At 46.5% G+C, this 24,538-nt stretch overlaps 1 protein-coding gene across 2 annotated transcripts in view; it reads left to right on the top strand.

The window, feature by feature from the left end:
• Positions 1-24,538, top strand: part of LOC144094325 (uncharacterized) — a 241,601-nt gene that overhangs the window by 199,670 nt on the left and 17,393 nt on the right. For both annotated transcript variants that reach the window (XM_077628268.1, XM_077628266.1), the window contains one exon: positions 7,617-7,705. In XM_077628268.1, the coding sequence (XP_077484394.1) occupies positions 7,617-7,705 (89 nt within the window). The remainder of the gene's footprint in view (positions 1-7,616; positions 7,706-24,538) is intronic.

The following is a 24,538-nucleotide window of genomic DNA, read 5'->3' as shown; positions in this document are numbered from 1 at the left end:
CTCGAAGGTTCATTTGCGTTATGACCACGTGTTTATTGATAGCGTGCGGTACAACTGGGAGTATGTTGAAAAAATTTTGGTCAAAGATTCGAAATCAACGCCCCCGGACACTGCTGCTGCTAATGCTACTGCTGCCAAGCCACCCGCAGATTCTGACTGACGGGACACCGCCGCCAACCTTCGTGTTCTGAACATCAATGCCAAAAGTTTAGTAAACAAGCTTCCAAATTTTATCTCTTTAATCCTAACTCATTCGCCTGATGTCATTGCGGTCACCGAAACGTGGCTACATGATGGTATAATTGACTCTGAAATAACTCCTCCAGGTTTCGTTGTAATTAGGGTGGACAGGCAGCATGGGAAAGGAGGCGGTGTCGCTCTCTTCATTAAGTCTAGTCTGAAATTTGTTGAAATTTCGGTCCCTGTCGAAATAGAGTCAACTTGGTGCAAACTCTACGTAGGTAACAAATCATTTGTTATCGGTGCGGTGTATCGACCACCAGGCACTTCCGTAGACCATGTGCATTCTTTAAGTAACTTCTTGCATTCTCATCATATCAACAATCCAAATATAATTATCCTAGGAGACTTCAATCTTCCCGGAATTCAATGGCATACATTATCCATTACTGGTCAAGACATTGCAATCAGTAATGAACTTGTCAATTTTTCTTTGTCATTTGGATTAAAACAGATAGTTGATAAGTCCACGTGGTCTTCGGCAATACTGGATCTGGTGTTTTTAAGCTCTTCTCTTTTCGCGACGAATTTTACATGCGAAGTCGTCGAGGGGATATCTGATCATAACGCTGTTCTTGTTTCGATCCCATGTTCTATTCCTTCCTCAAAACTAACTTATTCAACATTTCCGGATTTCAGTAGTGCAGACGACGTGCCTATCCTGGATTTATTAAGTAACGCATTTGAACAGTTTCAGCACCTCAGCATATCATGTGACGTGAATTCTTTAGTAACATTTTTCGAGAACATTGTGAAGGTCTGTATTCAGCGTTTTGTTCCATTAAAAACTAAAAAGCAAAACCACAGTATGCCCTGGATAACAAGAGACATACTGCATCTTTCTCGCCGTGTTGCCAGACTACGCGTTTCCAAGCGCAATGGTAACCCTGAACTTTTGCAACAGTTCAGCGACGCTAAAGAAGAACTCCGTGCCAAAGTTCACTCGGGAAAAGATTTTTACTACAGAAATTCCTTGCCGCAATTAATGAAACACAATCCCCGCAAATTTTGGGCATCCATATTGCCACAGAGCACTAGTCCCAATACCTTCATTATTGATGATAAGCCGGTCTGTGACTCATTAGCTATAGCTACTAGTTTCAACACATATTTGCAGTCGGTATTTACAACAGATAACCTTGAAATGATTACTTTTCCTAGGAACTCTCAATGTTCTGTCAATGATATTTCAATAAGCGTCGAAGGTGTTCTGAACCTCATTCTGAACATAAATGTGAAAAAAAGTAGTGGTCCTGATGATATCCCTAATGTATTTCTGCATCGTTACTCTCTTTGGACCAGCCGCTATTTGACTACCATCTTCCAGAAATCGCTATCATCCGCAACCGTCCCCGTAGCCTGGAAGCTTGCAAAAGTTATTCCCCTGTTTAAAGCTGGCAGCACCCAAATCTTGTCCAACTATCGCCCCATTTTGTTAACTTCACACTCATGCAAATTACTAGAACATATCATTCATAAGCACATTACAGAATTTCTTGAAGCTAACAATATCTTGTGCAAATTTCAGCATGGGTTCCGGCGCGGGCTCAGTACCATTTCACAACTTGTAGAATTCACGCACGACATTGCTAGTTCCCTCGACACGGGCTCACAAATCGACGCTTTATTTATCGACCTTTCTAAAGCTTTCGACACCGTTCTCCACAGCAAACTTCTTTGTAAACTTTATGCAATACTCAAAAACCCGTTACTGGTAGACTGGATATCAAGCTTTCTTTCTAATCGTACACAGTATGTTTCTTGCAACTCCTGTTCATCTGAAACTGTTAATGTATCATCCGGTGTACTACAAGGATCCGTGCTCGGACCACTGTTGTTCTTATTATACATTAATGATTTGCCAGAAAATATTATTTCTAAAATTCGGTTGTATGCAGACGATTGTGTGATATACAGTTAATTAACACCCCTGAGGATCACGCGCAACTAAATCAGTCATTCGTGTCATTCTGCTCATGGTGTGAAACATGGCAAATGCAAATAAACTTTCGTAAATCTGTATACATGTCATTCTCTAATCGCACAATACCATCTTCTTACACCTACTCATTCAAAGATAGCTCTCTGAATCAAGTGTCCGAGTACAAATATTTAGGTCTTCTTTTTTCTTCTAACTTGTCCTGGTCAAAGCATATTAACACAATATCCAATAATGCAATGCGGAGGCTCGGTTATCTAAAACGTACACTTTGTGTTGCCCCCCAAGAAACTAAACTGGTAACATACAAAGCTTTAATTCGTCCACTTTTGGAGTATGGGTCAATAATCTGGAATCCTCATAAACAGTCCGATATCAGTAAGCTGGAATCCGTCGTAAGGAAAGCAGTACGGTTTATTTGCCGACGGTATGACAAATTTTTCACCTTCATCCACTCTTCCTGCCATAGGCCTTTCCCTCCTTTGTACCCGCCGCGACAATGAGTGTTTAAAATATTTTCATGGTATTGTTAATTCATTTCGCTTTGCTTCACTGTCTGAGTATTTGCATTTTTCAGCATCTTCATCTACAAGGAGCTACCACCCATTGAATGTAACACCCATTCACGCGCGCACTGATGTGTTCAAATTTAGTTTTTTTCCTCGTGTTATCGAACGATGGAATTCTTTACCCGGTGATATACGCTCCCTGGAACCAAACCTATTTTTCAATGTTGTTTCAAATCTGTGATTAGTCTGTTGCATTTCTGTTCTGTATTTTAATGGTGTTCACTTCTGAATATGTTGTCCCTCTCTGCCTTTTTTTTTTTTTTCTCTCCTCTTCCTCCCACTCCTGCAATAGCCCCATCGGGGCTGCAGTATATGTAAATAAACCCTTGCTCACACTAAGATGATTAAAATTAAAAACACTTTTTCATATTTTGCTTAGCACTAGAACCGAAGCAGCATTAAGGGAATTTAAGGCTTTCTGAAATAAGCTAAATTCCGAACTACGGAGCTCTAAGAAAAGTTATGTTGAGAAATTATTTTCCAATGTGAATAAAAAACACCCTGAAGCTGCCTGGAAAGTGGTAAATATTCTACTAGGCCGGGATAAAAGGAAAGACGCTCTACCTGATTACATTAAACACAATGAACGAGTACTTTCCGGTGTAGAGCTGGCGCATTTTGTTAATATAGCTGAGCCAAACAATCCCTCGCTTTCACGGCATAGTAAGTCGGCTTCGAATTTTATTGATAGCCTATTTATTACTCCCACAGATGAGATAGAAGTATATACAACATTCATGTCACTAAAAAACAGTAGATCATTGGACATAGACAATTCGCAAATCAAGCCAAAAAAAGAAGTCATTCAGATCATTGCTCCAGTCCTTAGTTATATCTTTAACCTTGCCATTGACATTGGCAAATTTCCCAGTGCCATGAAACGAGCTAGAGTGTCGGTGTTGTATAAAGGGCGGTGATACGGAAGAATCCACAAACTATCGATATATATCTGTTCTGCCTGTGTTCTCGAAGGGCTTTGAGAAAATTTTATACACAAGATTAAATAACTTTTTCAATAGGATAGGCCTTATTTCGGATGCACAGTATAGTTTCAAAAAGGGAAGGTCAACAGAGTCAGCACTCCTGACCCTAAAAGAACACATTATCCAGAATGTTGAAAAGTTACATTTTACCCTTGAGTTGTTTATAAACTTTAGCAAGGCTCTTGACTCTCTTCATCATGATATTTTGACTGGAAAACTCTTAATAAATGGCATTTGTGGTAAACCTCTTCAGCTATTCAAGTCATATTTAGAAAACAGATCACAGTGCATATGTATTAACAATTGAATGTCATCCCCATCACAGATATTAAATGGCGTCCCGCAAGGGAGCGTGTTAGGTCCTCTTTTATTTAATCTGTTCATTAACGACATAGTTTGTGTCGACACAACTGTTAATTTCGTTATATATGCTGATGATTGCAATATTCTCATTTCAGGTACCGATGCAAATAATTTAGTGATCAGATGTAATCATTTGCTTGAAAAAATTGGTCATTGGTCACAATCAAATCAGCTTAAAATCAATCCTAAAATAACCAAGGTCATGCTTTTGCGGGCTCGAAATAAAGTATGCGTTTTAGATCAACGAATTAAATTTGATGGACAGGATATTGAAGTGGTTGAGCACCACAAGATTCTTGGCGTTACATTCTCCTCATATTTAACATGGGATTTACGCGTTGAGAAAATATGTAAGAAGCTTTCCTCTGCAACTGGGGCAATATCACGTGCACGCACTATTCTTCCGGTAAAAATAAAACTTCAAATATATCACGCTTTATTTGCTTCACAAATTAATTACTGCAGCTTGGTGTGGCTAACAACAACTAAACAGAACCTAAACAAAATTCTTGTGCTACAAAAAAAGGCTATTCGTCATATATTTTGTCTAGATTATCTATCTTTTACCCTACATTTTTTCCAGCAGTACAAAATTCTTCATGTAAACTGCATGTATGAATACAGACTCTTACGCTCACATTACTTTTCGCCTGTTAGCTCTCGGTCACTTTTAGCAATTTCTGGTCCATTGCAGCATTACACTAACATCCTAAACATGCGCAGTAAAGGCACACGGCTCGTACCCTTTTTCTGCTTGATTACAAGCTCCAGTCTTTACGTCACAATCTTCCGTCCATATTAAACAAATATCAACACATCAAATGTTTAACACCTGTTCAACTGCTGCAGCTTTTTTCCAATTCGTAATGCAGTTTTTCGCTACAGTGTTTCCTAGTTATTCTTTCACAGTTTCCCTCCAATTGCTCACGAAGATGCCTTCTCATTATTCATGCGATTTGTGTCAATCTGTAACAAAAAATGCAGTCTTTGTGTACACGTTTTCTATCGACCTACCTGAAAGTGTTTCTTATTTTTTGTAAAGCTGAATATTTCATGTTAACGTTTTTCATCATTATTATTAGTGTTATTATTATTTAGTGTCCTCGTCTATGCTGCCTTGTAAGGGATGCCTGGGCCTCGTCAAGCTGTTTGGTTACAGCTTTTAGCCCAGGTGACCTACCAGCCTTTCTGGTAAATAAAGGTGAAGTTCAAGTTCAGGTACAGCAGCCTCCACCAAATGTAAAGTGGGTTGTGGCTCAATTGACAACAGTCCTGGTGAAGCGTTGGGTCAGCAAGTGAGCTTCAGACCTCCGGGTCATCGCCTTCTTTCACTGCCAAAACTGAGCGTGGCTGCCACACTGCAGTGGGAAGAAGGGCGTGTAACAGGGGCTCTTTTCTATTTACAAGTCCGTTGCTTCTCTATTTTTGCATTAAATCTCTTTTTTTCCCAGCCCTTGGCACTTCGTTTGTAATTGGCTCGAAGAAATGTGATCGTGTTATTCAATAACTACTCGATTCTGATGCGTACCTTTTTTTGAGGAAAAATGCATCTAGAAATGTCGTGTGTGTTAGAACTGAGTATGGAAATGAAACTGTGCCAGCAACAGCCTGTTGTCATTGGCATCACAAAATGGCTGCTTGTAAACACTCTTGTGTCAATACATTATAAGCTCGTCAATTCAACCCCCGTTAAATTATGAGTGTGAATAATATGAACAGCTGGCACGGTGCCAGTGGTGCCCATGTAATACCCCTGCCACACGGCAAATTTAATGTCATTTCCATCGAATGACATTCGTTCAAAACGACATTAGTTTGCTGCCACACGAGAAAATATGACATTCGATGAAAACGCATTAGGTATCGAATGAGTTTGGGGAACTCATTCGCCAACAAACTCCGAGCTAATGTGTTCCCTCGACACCAGAGACTTGGTGAGAATATGCACCGAACATAAATTTCAAACGCGACACAAGCATTTTAATATTTCAACGCCTGTATAATTCTGTGGTCGTTCATTTATTTATATAATAATACCGAATAGCACCAGAAAAAATAAAACTGTCACTCTAGCTACCAGCCAACCGGAATGGACGAGCAGGCATGTTTTTTGGCTTTTTTGTGTAGCGTGGCCCAAAGCCAGCCGTAGCCAGCCCATGAGCCAGCGGCAGGCGCGTGCGTTGTGTTGCCGGAGTCCGGAGTGCTGGCGCTAACCCTCAGCTGCGCTAATCTGCCTTTGTACAGGGCCAGCCTGCTGCGTCTTTGTGCTCGCAAGCATAGACTCGCAGCGATCGCATTCCGCTGCCGCGAATCCATTGCACAAAGCGACGTAGTGACGTCCGCCATTTGTCTGTCGCCGCTGGCTGAACTTTGGCTTGGCTTGGACTCCTGGTGGATAGCAGTGATCAACGCGTTATTGAAACGAGGATTAAAATTTTGAAATCGGTTTCCATTCGCAAAACAATACTTTTCGAAACATATTGAAGCGTAGATCGAAATGTTTTTATGCTGCACTTTTTCTCCATCGCAATCACCATCATTTGCAAATGGCATTACTTTTGGCCGTGTAGCAGCACGCAGAATAAATGACATTAAGTCGAACAAATGTCATTCGATGGGAATGACATTAGATTTGCCATGTGGCAGGGGTATAAGTCTTTGCCTTTGGAGGCTCACAAACAAGCGATTATGAAGACAATCCTACTCCAATCCGGGATGCACCTCTGGCATGACTACAGGCGTGACGGAAAACGGATGGTCCCCGCCTGCAAGAACAGTCCAGCCGCTTATCTTCTCTTTCCTCAGCTTTGCGCCAGCCCTCAGCAACAGCGGCTGTCTGATTGATATTAAAAAATAGGGCTGGCCCAAAGGCCTCGCTGCTATTGGCGAACCAAGCACAGCTGTGCACAGGTTAGGGTGCTGACTGACACTTCTACACATGATTCTATACCAGCATGCGATATTGTGCGCTCAGCCTTTAGCTCTTTGTGCGGGTAGCATCAAGATCTGGTGCAGATTACAATTGAAGACATTGGAATTTTTTTTCTCATCATGAAAAACGGGTGTGTGTTACAATCGAGGGCATGTTAAATTGGAGTAAGTGCAGTAATGGTTTTATTTTTCCCCCACGTTTTCATAAATATGTTATAATAGTGAGAGCTGCTTATGGGACATCTGCTGCTCGGCCTCAGTTACCCTTGGCCACTTCTGTGTAAAGGGAATGTATTCCTCCATCAGACATGTGCAATAACTTCTTTATAACATGCGTTGCCATTGGATGGAGGAAGGTGTGGAACACCTGCGGTAGGGTGGTGTGCTACCAGAAGGAGCCAGTGTCACAGGATGGAGTTGGCAATGCTGGACATGAGCTATGGTTGATGCCATGTGTGTGGGGTCACCACCCAAGCGTCAGTTCAAAGGCTTCAGAGAGGAGCAATTTTTCTGTGAAAATTCTTTTGTCTGCACTTAGGTGGGTGCTGTTGAGTTACTGCTCAAATCTTACTTGGCCTTCTTTTCTGACAGGCCGATGGATCCTGTCAGCTGGCTGCCTCCCTGGTGGTCGCAGCCATTTGGTGCTCTCCGCTGGATGACCAACGATGCTGCCATCCGAGGTGAGCACGTGTTTGGGGGCAGCAGTAGTTGTGCTACTACTTGGTGATGAGAAAGTGCAGTGTACATTTTTCCTTTACAAGTGTTGTTCTCTCTTGTTGTTTCTCCTTAAATTTTGCAGAATACAAGTGTTAGCATCCTGTGTACAGTGCATCTTCCTTTTCGTCAGCCTTTATTGCTGAGAGCAGATAATCCATTCACATGTCACGTTCCTCACACACAAGTGCTGCCAAGTCTGTATACAAGCCAGGCATGGCAAAATGGATACCGAAAGTTGCCTTTAACTGTTTTAGACTCTATATTGCCACGGAGCTCTGTACCGCTGGTTTGTTTACGCTCAAAATGCCTACGTCGCAAACACTCCCCGCTTTCAGAAGCGTCAACAGTTGTCATACCCTTGCCCAAAAACAAATATTTGCACAGTCTTTTTTCATCTACACAGCAAAAGATTAGAACAGCCTTCCCAATGCCGCTGTAATAAATAGAAGATTTGGTTAAGTTCAAAGGTATGCTGAAATCTTTTGATGTATTTTAAGTTTCCATGTACCTTTCTACTGAAATGTTATCTATTGTACTTTGTTTACTATGCAGGTTTTATTGTTCACTAATCCGTTATACAATTCTTACCCACTGTTCCGTGCCTTTTTCTCTGTTCTTGTTTCCTTTCTTTTTGCAACCATGGAAGCGTTTGAGCACTTTGCATTTTGATCTTGTTTGCCCGTGATCAGTTTGTATTTATTACCTTTATGTTGGCATCATGCAGATTATGGCCCCTTTTTGTTGTTTTTGTATTGTTTCTATGGAACCCACCCCTTATGTAATGCCTCTAATTTCTGGGGTCTTTGAGGTTATAAATTAAAAAAAATCCACAGACATTTTGTTTGTGACCAGATCAATCTCGAATGACTGCTTCCTCATTGTTCTAGACTGTTGTGCCCTATTTCTTGCCAGTAGTGGCACGGAGCGACAACTGCCACTTGCTACTGTCGCTTAGTTGTACAGATCTTTTTGGACGCAGGTCAACCCAATGCCTTTAGGGGCATTCCTGACTATGTGACACTATTGTGCTGCACTTTCAGGTGAATTTTGGCAAACAGGCATGCCATCGAGTGAGTGCAGTATTTCTCGAAACAGTGAGCCTGTTCTCCGTCACTTTCATGCAGGCATGAAACGCCTTGTGCTGCATTTTTGACACAGATGGCAGTTCTATGAACGCTCCGGTTTACATTTGGGAAGTTGTGGCATTTCAATGTACGAAGAACTCTAGTTTGGGCTAGTTGGTTCATGGTTCACAAAGAAAACGACGCGAAATACAGGAACAAAAGAGAAACAAACATGCGCTGGTCCTGTCGTGTTTGTTTCTCTTTTGTCCCCGTATTTCGCGCCCAGAACAGTCTTCAAGGCGCGTGTGCAAACCTCCACTTCCTTGTCTTTTGGTGGTACCTGGGGCCACTTGGTGGGATTATTTGCCCCTCCCGAAAAAGGGCGCTATGAGCTGACTAGAGGGGGTAGGGTTAGCGGGGCAACAACAAACGAAGGGGCAAAATGACAAAACAAACAACTGCGGAAGCGCTGTCAGTGCGTGAAATAGGCCTTCATACGGAGTACGTGCTCTACTTTAGGCTGGGGTAGATGGCACGCACTTTACACAGAACTGTCCGGCATAACACTCTGTAGGGGCCAAAATAGCGGCATAGGAGCTTCTCCAACAAGCCTGGGCGTTGGACAAGGGTCCACACCCACACTTGGTCGTCGGGAGGGTACTCGACGTGTTGGTGTCGCTGGTTGTAGCTGCGCATCTGTCCCCTGTTGCCGCCTGATGTGCATGCGGAGGAGTTGGAGCAAACCCACGGGCTTGAGGGGAGGTGACTTGCGGCGCTGGCATTCCCGGCAAGCTCGTATGTAGCGGCGGATGGTGGCAGCAAGTTTTGGCGAATAATAGGCCTGGCACACTCGAGCGAGGGTGCGTGTAAATACCAAGTAACCAGAGGCGGGCTCTTCGTATGAGGCAAACAGAATGTTGGCACTGCGGTCTGATGGCACAATGAGGAGATAGGCACGGTCACTGTGGCTCGAGTTCTTCTTGAACAGGATGCCATTGCGCATGCAAAAAGAGAAAAGGTTCCGGGAAAACTCACGGAGTACGGTACCAGTGCAGCCCTCCAAATGGTCAATGACAGATCGCAAGTTCATGTCAGCCCGCTGCCTCACCATTACTTCCAAGGACCACTCCAAGGAAATGACTGTCGTCCTCTTCATCAGTTAACTCGACCGGTGCGTGGAAGAGCGTGTGGGCATCTTCGTGCTTGTGCCCAGATTGATACGCAATTGTGTAATCATATTCCTGGAGGCGGAGACTCCACCTTGCTAGGTGGCCTGATGGGTCTCGTAGATTGGCCGCCTGCCAGCACGAAGAATCGTGGTCATGACTGTCACGACTTTGAAATTGCGGCCATAGAGGTAAGGTCAAAATTTCAGCATTGCCCACACAACCGCAAGGCACTCCTTTTCCAAGGTAGAATAGTTGATTTCGGCACGAGGCGGAACGCGACTTCCATAAGCAATCACTTGTTCTAGACCAATGTTGCTGGCGTCAGTATGGGTCTCGGTGGCAGCACCTCATCAAGTGAGCAAGAACAGGGCTTGTGTACAGGTGTCGGCATAGCTCTGTGAAAGCCTACTGGTGCTGGCTTTCCGGTGATAGCGACCTTGATTGCCGTCGCTGTGCGCATGGCAGACACTGCAGGGACACACACTCTTCAACCTCGTCGGGTCGTTGACCAAATGGGGCCTGGGCGCGTCGGCGGGAAAACCTTGCAGCCCAAGCTCACGATATGGGCACTGGCGGAAGAGATGACTGGGCTCTCCACAATAGAAAAACAAATGATTTTGGTCGGGGCTACGCCAGATGTCCGCCCATTGCAAAGGTAGTCGATCATTCAGCAAGTATGGTGCTGGCTGCAGTAAATGTAGTGGGACATGACGGTTGAGAACAAAGGATGCATAAGCTGGGGAAGCGCGTCGCAGCGCTACAGCGTATGTCGGCTGAGGGAAACCATTCCAGAAGGTCTGGGGTTTGTCACCTAGTAACGGAGGTCTGATTACTTGCTGCAGCTTCCCGCGGATGACGCTAGTAAGAGAGCCAGCCATTGGTTGCGACGCACCGCAAAACTTCTGGAGCTCTTCACGTACAATGGATTGGATCATGTTCCTGAAGACGTAAGGGTTGTGTCCGATTGCCGGGAAAGGCTCCGTGGCTGAAGCAGCAAGAACAGGCCTATTGTGTATGGTGGAACGCTGCTGAAGGACCTGCTTCATTGTAACTGCCTCCTTCAAAAACTTGGCAACAGTACCGGGTCGGTTGTGCGCGAGGCCAGCAAAAAGCTGTTCTTTAACTCCGCACACTAAGTGGCGTAGCTTTTGGCTTCCGACATAGCTGGGTCAGCTCGCCGGAAGAACCACGTCATGTCTTCGACGTGCATGGTGACCGTTTCATTGGGCACCTGACTGCAGAGCTCACTCAGCTCGTTTCCGACGATCCGTACTGGTGTATGTCTCGAGCAATCGACGGCGGAACTGGTGCTATGATGTCAAAACATCTTCACGGTTCTCGCACCACGTACGAGCGCCATCTTCCAGGCTGAAGAAGACGTTCTGCAGCTTTGCGTCATCATCCCACTGATTGAATGAGGCGTCCTCAATATTTAATAGGGAAGGAACTGCAGAATTTATTCGAGGGGTCCAAGTCTCCACGTGCAACTCGATCCTCGGGCTTAGGAAGGTTATGTGTATAATTTTTATTTCTATGTGTTTTAGCCGGGCACTCAAGTGGTATATATACGTGTCATGGATTTTTATCACTTGACTGTTAGGCACTTGATGAGCCTTAGGGGGCATTGTAAACGAGGCGAAGAAACATTTTCTGTCAAACACAGGTGTATGCTGAAGACAGCTAGCCATGGCTGTGCGGCACACCAAGTGGCAACAGTTTAAATAGGAGTAAAGAAAGGAGTTTGAAAAGAGTAATTTTATTTATCGTGGAAGAGCGTATCTGAAACAGCTTATGACCCCTGTTATTTGAGCCAAGTTTCGTGCAACATGATCCGCGTGGTGTTCCCAACATATACTGGAAGAAAAAAACAAGTCCTAAACATTTAAATTGCTGAACAACATCTATACATCATGATTAGTTTAATCATGAGGGAGGAAGGAAGTGGTTTGTTTTAGGATGGAATATAACACCTTGTGTGTTCTTGCAGTTTATATGCATACATTTGGAATTGGATCATTTTTGTAGCACAGTCATGGCATCATTGGAAAAGTGATTTCTTGAGGCCAGAATATAGGGAGAAAAATGTGCATTTTGAGTCAAAATAACACAAACGGGTTTGAAGATGTGTTTTGCGTCAGCTCCAGTATGACTGTGTGTTTTCACTTTCTTGTTTTGAAAGGATATACCATATTTACTTGCATAATGCTCGCACCCCCACATTGGCTATCAAAAATTGGAAAATTTTTTTTTCCCCGCATAATCATCGCACCCCCAAAATTACTGCCGCGAGCAGTCTAGATAGATAGATAGATACTTGAGGCCTTGCCCTTTGTAACGGGTGGGCACCACTAGGTTGGGTACCCGGACCAAAAACAAAAACAAACAAGAAGATGGAAGCGCACAAGGAGAGAAAGAAAGATAAACGCACAAAAAAGGAAAAAGAAGAAAAAAAAACACGCAAAGGCCAAAGTCAGGAGGTGGGGGTTCGCTCATCGACCTCGTTCACTTCCGACTCTGCGGTTTCGCGCTTTTAGACACAGTTCTTCACCAAAGAGTTAGTCAACGCTTGGTTCGCAGCACCCCTCGCTCTTGACCAGCTGTCTCCTCTTGACCAGCGTCGTCCACTGCAGGACCGTGAAACCCGAGCGCCTGTGGGAATGTGGTGCCCTCTGTCAGCATCGGATGGAGTCTCTTGTCGTAGCCATCGCCATCTATTGACGGCAGCCACAACTAACTGCCATGGTTTGGCGCACGTGCTACTAGGCGGCGGTATTGTGCTATCATCCGCTGCCACCGCCGCTACCGCTCATCCACTCACCACCGCTACGCCATTTTGCGAAGGTGTCTCCAGCTCTCCGGCGTCTCGTAGGCCTCGTTAGCCTTGTTTGCGTGTTGCACTGTGCTCTTTGTGCCGCTTCGCCATGGGACACTACGCAAGCTACACAGCTGCTTTTAAGCTAAAAGCTATTGAGTATGCGTTGGAACATGGCAACCGCGCCGCCAGCAGACACTTCGGCGTCAACGAGTTTCGCGTCCAGTATTGGAGACGGCAGCACGACGAACTCAAGACGACTGGTAAGACGCGCCGGGCCTTTCGTGGACCGAAGACTGGGAAATCTCCTGCCGTCGAATCCTCTTTACTGGAATATATCAAGGCTCGATCAGCGGATGAGGCGCTCGTAATCGCAAGAAAGGAGGGCATCCCGGTGCAAGACTTCCGCGCTACTAACGGGTGGGCCACACGATTTATGCGGCGCAATGGACTCTCGCTCAGGAGGCGAACGACGCTTTGCCAGCGCCTGCCCGCAGCCTATGAAGAGAAAATAGTGGGCTTCCATCGATTCGTTATCAGGATCCGGCAGGAGAAAAACTTCTTGCTCTCTCAGATAGGGAACACGGACCAAACTCCGCTGAATTTCGTTATGCCCAGCAGCAGGACAGTCGGACAGACAGGTGCACGGTCATGCTAGGCGTGACGGCGGATGGGCGGAAGCTCCCACCGTACGTCATTTTCAAGCGGAAGACCCTCCCGAAAGGAAAGCTCCCCCCTGGTATACACGTGCGCGTCCAAGAGAAGGGGTGGATGACTGCGGACCTTATGGTGGACTGGGTGAACTGTGTGGGGGCGGCGACCGGGAGCGCTTCTTTTTCCGTCGCTCCTCGTGCTTGAAAGCTTTCGGGGCCATCTTCAAGAGTCGGTTCGGGCGAAGTTCAAGGAACTGCGCACGGACCTGGCTGTTATACCCGGCGGCCTCACATCAATGCTACAGCCTCTTGACGTATCTTTGAACAAGCCATTTAAAGATAACGTCTGGAGGCTGTACGCAGAATGGATGGCCGAAGGTGAACATGCTCTGACGCCGGGCGGCAAGATCAAAAGACCGTCCGTGGAGCTGCTGTGCAGTTGGGTATCTGAGGCATGGGGGATGATTGATGTATACATGGTGGCCAGAAGCTTCAAGAAAATAGGAATTTCGAACGCCCTGGATGCGACCGAGGACCACCTGGTGTGGGACAATGAAGAAGCATCGGAAGATGAAGAAACCATCGATTCCAGTGTCGACACGGACTCTGATGAAGAATAGAATTGCCTGCAGGATGTACGCAACGCGAGTAGTGACGGGGAGGTTGCGCGCGGCAAATAAAGTGCTTTGGCAGCTTGAGCTTACGTTCACCCTGTACTTTCATAACGAAGGTAAGTTACGCTTGAAAGTAATGTTTTCGTTATATTTACAGTTGCGGACCTGACAATCCTGATCTTGCACCCATTCATCTTTGCATTCAACACTCCGAAACATTTGCTCGAAAATTTTCCCCGCATAATTATCGCACCCCTAAACTTCGCGTTGATTTTCAGGGAAAAAAAGTGTGAGGATTACACGAGTAAATACGGTATACTTATTAACACGTTCACTGCGTCGTGGCCCACCGGTGGGTCACGCAACGCAGTCCAGCCGTGGCGGCGCAAACAACGAGGTGTTTCTTGCAGTGCGGCGACGATATGCTTCTACAAATGCATGAAAATGCATTTCCACTATCATATCACAGATGGCGGTAGAGATATAAAGCCCGCTTGTATTTATTGACATTGGCGCTTGCAATGCGTCTGATGATAAAGCTGACGGCTACCAGGAAACGTCACAGAAAATGTTCCAGCTACCCGCTCCAGCCTTTTGTCCGGGCGCTTTCCACATGCGCAACGTACTTTTGAAAAGCGCTCACAATGTGTGCAATAGCTCAGCTGAATAATTAGTTTGTCCTATTCGCAATAACTTGGCTCACTCTCAGTGCCAAGCCTCGTGGTCCTCATCCTTGTGCTTTCCATTTTTTACGAGCATTCAAAAATCGTGATGGACTGTCAAAAATTCGATGGAGGTACAGAAAACCAGAAGAAAAGACCTTGCGGTGGAAGCGGATCCGCTGGGACACATGGCAGCCCAAATACGCTGCCATCCACTTCGTGCGGCACAACTTCTGCTCCAGAGAATGTTGAGTGTTCAAGCAGCGGCGATGACAGCCTCGAAGAGTTATTGGAAAGTTCTTCTGAACTGTGTTTCGGTGAAGCGGTATCTGAGGATTCGGAAAATGGTGATGTTCAGACTGCATTACCTGCCGAAAGCTGGAATGCGATAATGACTAGAGTTAGAGCGATGTCGTATTCGAGCCCTCCTGTGCTAATCGGCCTCCTGACTAGCAACGATGCTCTCAGCTTGTTTTCTCTTTTTTTTGACTGATGACATTTGGGACATGATGGTTCATGAGACAAACGGGTATGGGAGGCAGTACATAGACTCGAACGTCCTACAAGAGAAATCGCGCGTGAAGAAATGGACTGAGAGAAACGTGCAAGAAATGAAACTGTTCGTTGGTGTACTGATCTGCATGGGTCTAGTAAGGCTTCCTAATCTGCAGCACTACTGGGCAAGAAGCGATCTGTGCGGCGTAAACTGCACTCCCCAGAACATGGCCCGCGACCGATTTCTGCTGATACTAAGGCTCTGGCATTTCGCAGATAACGAGGAATCGAGCGCACAGCAGGATCGTCTGTATCGTATTCGACCCTTGGTGGAAAAAATGAATCGCAATTTCTGCTCAGTGTTGGAGCCAGGCAAAGAGATTGTCATTGACGAAACGATGATTCCGTGGCGTGGGCGCCTCGCCTTTAGGCAATACATCCCTGGTAAAGCCCGCAAGTATGGAGTCAAGCTATACAACACCTGCACGAAGGTGCAAATAATTGAAAGTGCAAATATGTGCCGGAAAATCTGGCGCTATAGCGGGCATGGGGCATGCCGAAGAAGTAGTAGTAAATTTGATGGCTGGCTTCACCGGCTGTGGTCGCACACTTTTCATCGACAACTTCTACGCGAGCATGCCGCTTGCGTCACGCCTGTTGAAAGATGATACATTTTTATGTGGCACTCTCCAATCGAACCGAAAGGGGCTTCCGAAAGAAATTACACAAGCTACAGTAAAAAAAGGGGAAGTCGTTGGTCTTGAATCCCACAACGGCGTAAAGGTGCTGAAGTGGTTGGATAAACGGCCCGTTCTCGTGATGAACGGTTGCTGAGCATGACGACAGCCTTGTTGATACCGGGAAAAAAAAAACGAGAAAGGGTGAACCGATCATGAAACCGCGCACAGTCGTCGACTACAACGTGGCGAAAAAGGGCGTAGACTACAGTGACCTTCCACTACGCACCTCTTCTTCCTTTCTTCTTTCACTCCCTTCTTGATCCCTTCCCTTACGGCGCGGTTCAGGTGTCCAACGATATATGAGACAGATACTGCGCCATTTCCTTTCCACCGAAAACCAATTATTATTATTATTACAGTGACCAAATGATGTCCTACTACTCCTTCCTACGGAAAGGGCTTGAGTGGCATAGGAAAGCTGCGGTGGAGCTCATCGTTGGAACTGCAGTTGTGAACACATGGGTTGTCCGTTCATTGGTGGACAGTAAAACGTCGTCAATCATCGAATTTCGCGAGGAGTTGGCACGCACACTCTTCGCCATAGCTCAGATTGAGACCGAAAGGACACGCGGAACAAAGCGCGCCCATACGCTGGAAAAGGCCGATGGACTTGCACGGTCTGTCCGAAGGAGATGTACTGGATGCTACGCATCGCTGAGAGCTCGCAGAAGTCCAGAGCAGGCAAGGGTAATGGCGAAGAAAGTTGTTACATTTTGCGCAAATTGCGCGGGAAGGCCATTTATGTGTTTGCCATGTTTCAATCTTCTGCATGTGTAGAACTCCTGAAAATAGACTACGTTTTAGACAACGTGAGCCGGTGGCACATAAGACGTTTAGTTGCAAATGCTGTGGTTTGAACTGTTTTTTTTTTCTTCCGAAAATTATTCTGGAAGTACTTCAATAAAATGTCGAGTTTGAGGTCTTGCTCTTGAGTCTTGGTGCTTAGTGAATGCTGAAACGCAGGGTCACGTGGCGTTGCCCCACAAAGGGGAGCTGGTCGGTGGGTAGTAAAAGTAGCAGGCAACGGCTTCAAAACGCAAACTCTCTATTGTGGAAACTTGTGCATGCCCAGGAAAAGAAAGAAGAATCGAGGGTGCGAGAGCAACAAGCGCCTCTGGCAATTGTTCGGACCAGACCGACCGAAACTCTTGGCCGCGCTCTAGTTGCATAAAGCAGAAATTTTGTAGACAGAAAGGGCGCCGTTTTTCAAGGACATCCTTGAGAACGCGCTTCAGTCGCGTTCACTGGGGATGAAGCGAGCAGAGTCGCGGTAATAAATGACTCGATAAATTCTCCAGATGCCGCATGCTACAAGGATTCATTGTCCATTTTGTTTTTATGATTCATTTGGTCTTTTACGCCAGGTCATCATTATTCGATGACGTAGCCGTGCCGTTCAAACGTCCATGGGAAGCGACCTGACTATTGGCTCATTGGCGGCCGGACCTCACTATTGGGTGCACCTTGCAGCCCATATTGAATCGCAGCGCGCAACGAATGGCGAAGGCTATCGTCAACGCGGTTATCTGCTGTTTTTCATTTCTGTGATTGGTCGACTGCTGCTCTCGTCTGATGATTCCGTCAGGCTTACGTCACGCGAAATGGAGCGGAAAATGGACAATGGATTCTTATAAAATGCGGCCCCAGGGGAAGCAACTTCCTGGAAATGCACGGGCCAAGTGAACCACGTGATGATTTTCTGTGCTTGCATACATGATTGAAGTAGCCCGCGCAAGCTGCGACCGAAAATGCCAGTAGAGCCATCTTTCAGCAGGCGGAAAAAAAAGCCTCAGAAGTGTGCCCCACCGGTGTGTCACGCCGCACCCGCGGAAAGCATTGGGTGACCCACCGGTGGGCTACGACGCACAGAGATCAAAACTATGATAAGGGGCTACGCAGTGAACGTGTTAAGGACGCTGATTAGTTCATATAATGATTTCATATGACAGGAGTGACTCTTGAAAGCTTATCCACCGGGGTTTTTCTGTGCAATCTTGGCATGCTCCTTGGGTTTCGGAAACCTTTTCCCCTTTGAGTGTAGACACCTGTATAGAGGAAACATTGCACAGTTGCTGATTCTCCACTTAGTGCCAAGCCTGGAGGGCAAGTTTGTGCTTGGCAAGGTTTCAGAAAGTGGATTGCTGTTACGTGCCTTTGAAGTCAGAAAAGCAAGAGAACCGCAGAGGATGTGTCCCTCATTTGGATTAGCTGCATACACCAGCAGTGGCATCAAAGTGCTAGCTGCGAGAGGGGGCTAGCCATTTTCTGTGTTGTGATGTGCAGGTCATCTTTAGGGGATTTAACCATATTAACACCTGTAAGGGCCGCACCTTTTTTTCCCATATTCGAGGCCAACTTTCAGGGTGTGGCCCATACATGCAATGTGCAAAGAAAAAAAAAATTTTAAGCAAACATACACCAATCAAGGAATGAGCGTCATTTAGTATTTTACTTTCAGTCATCACTCGCGGACTCTTCCGACTCCGTGCTGTGCTCTGTGCACACTCTTCCCACAAGAAGCCGCGCAGCATGTCTGTTGTCAATGTGTAGCCGTTGTTCCACACTTCCATCACATAGCAGAGCAGTTCTTCCAGTTCGGGATACTTGCACTCACTGGTTGCCTCAGAATGAGTGCTTTTTGTAGGTTGTGTTCCTCACTGCATCCTTTTGGTTGCACCATCGTTGGACACACTTCTCGGCCACGTCGAATTTCCTTCCCGCCACATGCATGCAGTGTTCAAGAGGAAATCTTCATAGCCATGTAGCTGCTAATGTTCTTGCCTATCGTGCTAAAATTGCAACGCTCGGCAGCAGCGCACGAAAGCCACTACTATGGTGAACTGTCTCGCTATCACAGCTCACATGGTGAAAAGCTTTTAATAATATTTTCAGAGATGTTGACAGGGGAGCAGCCTCTAATGGGCCACTCCCCTTACAATACTAGGTGAAGTTTTTCATTCAGGGACCCCATTGCTCTGGACCGGCACTCGAGCTCGCTGGACCAGGGCTTGTTGGGTCCAGGCAGCCGAGTGTCTGTCCCTTTGACAGCCACAAAAAGCTGATACTGATTCCGATATGGATAGCGGGAGCTTGAGGCGAAGGAAAGAAAAAGTTGACAATGATGATGATAATGGATGGATGGATATGGCTGAACCCTTTACATCGGGCGGTGGCTCAAGCCACCTAGCCATGTCTTGTGAAATTTTACTCCCGTCTTGCTTTTAGCCACCAATCAGATAACCTTCGCTTGGTTACTTCTAATCTCTTAAAATCCACTTTCCCTTCACTATCCCTAAACCCCAATGCCTTGGGTAAGTCAGCCCCGCTGCTTTCCACTGTAGGGTGAAGCCCTTTACAGAAAAATAAGTGTTCAGCCGTTTCCTCCTCCTCTCCGCACGCAATGCGCAAAGTGTCTATCTCCTGGTACCTGACTCTATACGTCTTAGTCCGCAAAACTCCAGTCCTGGCCTCAAACAACAAAGAACTTCTCCTACAATTATCATAGATATTTTCTTTGACAATTTCCTGTTTAAAGGTCCGATATGTTCCAAGTGCAGATTTCGTCAGCATCCCTGTTTTCCACAAAGCTCTCTCTGTTTCTTTAACCTTTTTCTTAACCGATAATTGCTGATTTGCCCCCTTACTGCTGTCCAGATATTTGCTTGTCAATTTTCTAGTTCGCTTTCTGCATTTCGTGTCAACATTCTTTATATACAGGTATCTGAAAACTTTCCTAGCCCACCGCTTTTCCTCCATCTTTCTCAATCGTTCCTCAAATGCTATCTTACTGCTAGCCTCTCTGCTCTCGAAAGACGCCCATCCCATATCACCCTGTACCCCCTGATTTGGTGTATTGCCATGTGCTCCCAAAGCTAACCTCCCTACTCCCCGTTGCCTAATTTCCAGCCTTGCTTGAACATCTGGCCTCATACACAGGACCGCATTACCGAAGGTCAGGCTAGGAACCATCACCCCTTTCCAGATCCCTCTTACCACCTCATACCTATTGTAATTCCACAGTGCCCTATTTTTCATGACAGCTGCATTCCTACTAGCTTTATTCATTACATATTATAATGCTCTGTCAGATACTCAACACTGTTATTTATCCACACCCCAAGATACTTGTACTCATTCACTACATTTAGCACGCCGCGGCCTCAGGCGCCATTTGTGGGCAGCACCTGGAAGCTCCTGTCCGCATGCGCGGCCTCCGCGATGAAGCGCGTCTTTGCTCGCAACTGGAGCCGATCGGGGAGTTTGCAGCGCGTGCATTTCGAAGACTATTCTTGCGTGGGTCCTGGAAAGTTCAGGTGCGGCTCTTACACCTATCTTCTTTTTTTTAAACATTCCCTTTGGGAAAACAAGGTGCGGCACGTAAATTGGTGCTGCCCTTACAGGGGTTTATATGGTAAATGCAGTACTTGCCACATGAAAGGCAGATGTCCTAGACTGAAATGCTGAGCTTGGGCATTATGGAGAGAAGTGCCAACCCTCTTGAGATTTTGAGACACCCTGTAAATGTGCGGGATCACCACTACTTTGGCGTTGCCTTGATTTTTTGCAACAGTGCCTCGTAGTGCATTGGGGCCTGAAAGTGCACCTGTATCATGTGACTTAAGGTGCGCTCGCCTTCTTGACAGTTTTTAATTGTGCCCACAAGAAGTCTTTCTTGGCCTGAGGTAGGTAGCACCGAGCTTAATTTTAAGGCTTAAAAACTGCAGGCAGTTTTGTTCAGATAATTCATACGTAAAAGAAAGCCCCTTATCATGTTGTACGAACTGTCTTAAAATTTTCGTTGCAGTTGCTTCATAACGAGCTATTTTACATTTCTTCAAAACTACTAAAAAATTGTGACAATAGCAACGCAGCGGTCAGACCTATGTTGCAGCAGAGGGCGCTAAGAACCTCTGGCTCCGGACAGGCCGCTATAGAAATCTGATGATTGTTGGCTACAAGGTAGTTACTAAGGTAACTGCTAATAGAGGCAGGGCAGCCTTAGACTTCAATGAAACAAATGATCAGGCAGGCTTTCGTAAAGGATATTCAAGAATAGGTCATATTCATACTATCAATCAGGTGATAAAGAAATGCGCAGAATATAACCAGCCCCTGTATATACCCTTCATTGATTACGAGAAAGCATTCGACTCTGTGGAAGCCTCAGCTGTCATAGAGGCATTGCGGAATTAGGGTGTAGAAGAGGCTTATGTGAAAACACTGGAGGATATCTGTAGCAACTGCACAGCTACCATAGTGCTCCATAAAGTCGGCAATAAAATTCCAATTAGGAAGGGCGTCAGGCGGGAGGACACGGTCGCAGCAGTGCTGTTCACTGCCTGCTTGGAGGAGGTATTCCGAGGCCTGGATTGGGTACACTTGGGGATTAGAGTTAATGGAGAATACCTAAATAACTTGCGATTCGCTGATGAGATTACCTTGCTGAGTCACTCGGAAGGTGAACTGCGAGTCATGATCAATGAGTTAAACAGAGCAGAACGCTGGGTCTAAAAATGAACATGCAGAAAACCAAAGTAATGTTCAACAGTCTAGCAAGGGAACAGCAGGCAGTTCACAATTGGCAACGAGGTGCTGGAAGTGGTAAAGGAATACATCTACCTAGGGCAGGTAGTGACAGATAAGCCAGATCTTATGAGGGAAATAACTAAACGTATAAGAATGGGGTGGAGCGCATATGGCAGGTTCTCTCAGATCATGAATATAGCAGGTTACCAATAACCCTCAAGAGAAAAGTGTACAACAGCTGTATTTTACCGGTACTCACCTATAAGGCAGAAACAACGTGGAGGCTAACGAAAAGGGTGCAGCTTAAGTTAAGGACAACGTAGCAAGCTATGGAAGGAGAAATGTTAGATGTTACATTAAGAGACCAGAAGTGGGCAGAGTGGGTGAGGGAACAAACGTGGGGTTTATGACATCCTGGTCAAAATCGAAGAAAAAATGGGCTTGGGCTGGGCACGTAATGCGAACGCTAGATAACTGCTGGTCCTTAAGGGTAACGGAGTGGATTCCAAGAGAAGGCAAGCGTAACAAGGGGTGGCAGAAAGTTAGGTGGGCGGATGAGGTTAAGAAGTTTGCGGGCATACGGTGGGTGCAGCCAGCAAAGGACAGGCTTAACCTGGCAAAAATTTGCCTTAATGTCCCGACAGCTGTTTCCACAGTAATGCTGCTCATAGTTATTGCCTCTGTCCATTTAGTTTTCACATCCACAAGCACCACAAGCCGCTGTGCTGGTGCTGCACACTCGAGGTGCGGCTGAGACCATTTTTGTTCTGGTTCCAGCCAGGGTACTGCTGGTAGGGCTGCAGGCACCACAATGTCTTGTGAGAAAGTGTCACAATGGCGCACAAACTTCTTGATGTCTGCATCTATGCTCAGATACCAAACTATGCTTGTGGCCAAGCTCTTCATTGTCAGCATTCCTGGGTGTGTCTCGTGCAAGATTTTGAGACATTGCGATGCTGCCACTTTTGGTACCACAACGCGGTGACCCCAGTAGATCAGTCCCTTATTTATGGTCAGCTCGTCACACTTGTTTTGGAAGAAGGGTCGAAACTGCTCCTTAGTTTCGGCCAGATATGTGGGCCATCCTTTAACAACTCGCTTTCGCACCTGATACAACAAGGAGTGTTTCTGAGTGAGGTGCACCAATTGCTGGACACTGATAGGTGCCTTTTTTAATGCGAGTGGAGAACATACTCTGGATGTTTCCGGTTCCTTTTCTGGCAGAGGCAGGCGAATGAGATGTCTGCATTTACATTCTCGCTGCCTTTCCGATGCTCGAACTTATACTGAAAGCCTCCAAGCAGCAGGGCTGGATGTGACCGCCTGTGCAATTGCTTGCTTTATCGGGGCTAAACAGTCCTGTGAAGGGTTTGTGATCTGTGACTAGCACAAACGGCTTTCCATACAAATAGTCCTGAAACCGTGTGACACCGGTGTCACGGATGCCCGGAGCACACCCGGGCTGAGGGAATGGACTAGGTGACAGGTGCGCCCACACAGATGCACATTTAATACACCCTACGTGACACAAACACTAGCACACAAAACTAACAAAACTAACACAAGACACAAGACTACCAATACACACTACCCGGGAATACCCAGTCTACTTGCATTCGTGCTCACGGTTCGGTGCTGATGAAGCGTTGCATGGGTCCAGTAGCTGGGGTCGAGGTGGCATTTGAAGTGCTGAGGCTGGCATCATACAAGCTCTCGGTCCAGGCGCCCGTGGAGGTGATGTTGGCGTTGTGGGCCCCAACTGGATGGGTGGCAACAGTGCTGGAGGCACCCCTGGCCGTAGCAAGTGGCTGCGTCCTCCGGTGACTCCCCGGAAAGGGCTCAGGGGTGGCAGGAAGTCCACGGAGCGAAGCCGTAGAACTCGATCTCACCGGAGCAGTAGCCGGCATTGCTCTCTTCCAGCCAAAGCGTCCCTGACCTGCCGGAGCCTCCGCTTCTCTGTTCTTTCCCCCGTGCCTTGCTCTCCCTCCCACTTTGATAGCCTTGGCGTTAGTCCACGTAATCCTTGTCATCGTCCTCTTCTTCTCTTCTCCACCAAACATATCTTCCCACCTCACCGAATACTTCTTCAACTTCTTTATTCTTCGGTTAGTCCACGTCATGCTTTTCTCCATTCTCGTCGTCGTCTTCAAACCTCTTTCGTTCATACTTGTATTTCAGACTCCCTGTTATATGTGACAATGGTCTACTTGTGTCGACGCTATCACTAACGGAAGCATGCTATATCTACCGCCACTCCACCGCCCTTCGCTGGGGCACAGCACCACGTCTGCAATGGAGAGCTCACCGATGTTGTTCTTTCAGGTGGTCCTTCTGTTAAGCGCGTCACTGTAGGTATCGCCCACGTAATCCTGGCTGAGCCCTACCTGGACTGACAGACGCGGAAGCCACTTCTGTACAGCTGCTGCTACCTCTGCTGGCAACCAGGATGGTTGTCACGGATCTCCCTAGAGAACAGTCGGACCGAAAGAATGGACTTGGCGACGGGTGTACCCACACAGACGGACAATTAATGCACCTTACGTGACACAAACACTAACACACAAAACTAACACAAAAGACAAAGACTACCAATACACACTACTCTGGAACACCCAGTCTACTAGCGTTCGTGCTTACGGTTCGGTGCTGGTGAAGCGTTGCGTGGGTCCAGTAGCTGGCATCGAGGTGGCGTTCGAAGTGCTGAGGCTGGCGTTGCTGGCGGCGTCATACAAGCTTCCGGTCCAAGCGCCCGTGGAGATGATGCCGGTGTTGTTGGCGTTGGGAGCACCACCCGAATGGGTGGCAACAGCTCTTGAGGCACCCCTGGCCGTAGCAAGTGGTTGCGTCCTCCGGTGACTCCCCGGAACGGGCTCAGGAGCGGCAGGAAGTCCACAGTGCGAAGCCGTAGAACTCGAGCTCACCGGAGCAGTAGCCGGCGTTGCTCTCTTCCAGTGACTGAGACTATCCCCGTCGTATCTGTGCAGTAGATGTGCTTGCGTGTTAATGCCCTGTTGTTACATATAAGGCACGGATTGGACAAGTTCTAAATAAAGTTGACAGT

The sequence above is a fragment of the Amblyomma americanum genome, chromosome 6, assembly GCF_052857255.1.
Source record: "Amblyomma americanum isolate KBUSLIRL-KWMA chromosome 6, ASM5285725v1, whole genome shotgun sequence".
NCBI lineage: Eukaryota > Metazoa > Arthropoda > Arachnida > Ixodida > Ixodidae > Amblyomma > Amblyomma americanum.
The sequence above is the reverse complement of the archived record's forward strand: the minus strand, read 5'-3'. Positions and strand labels throughout refer to the sequence as shown.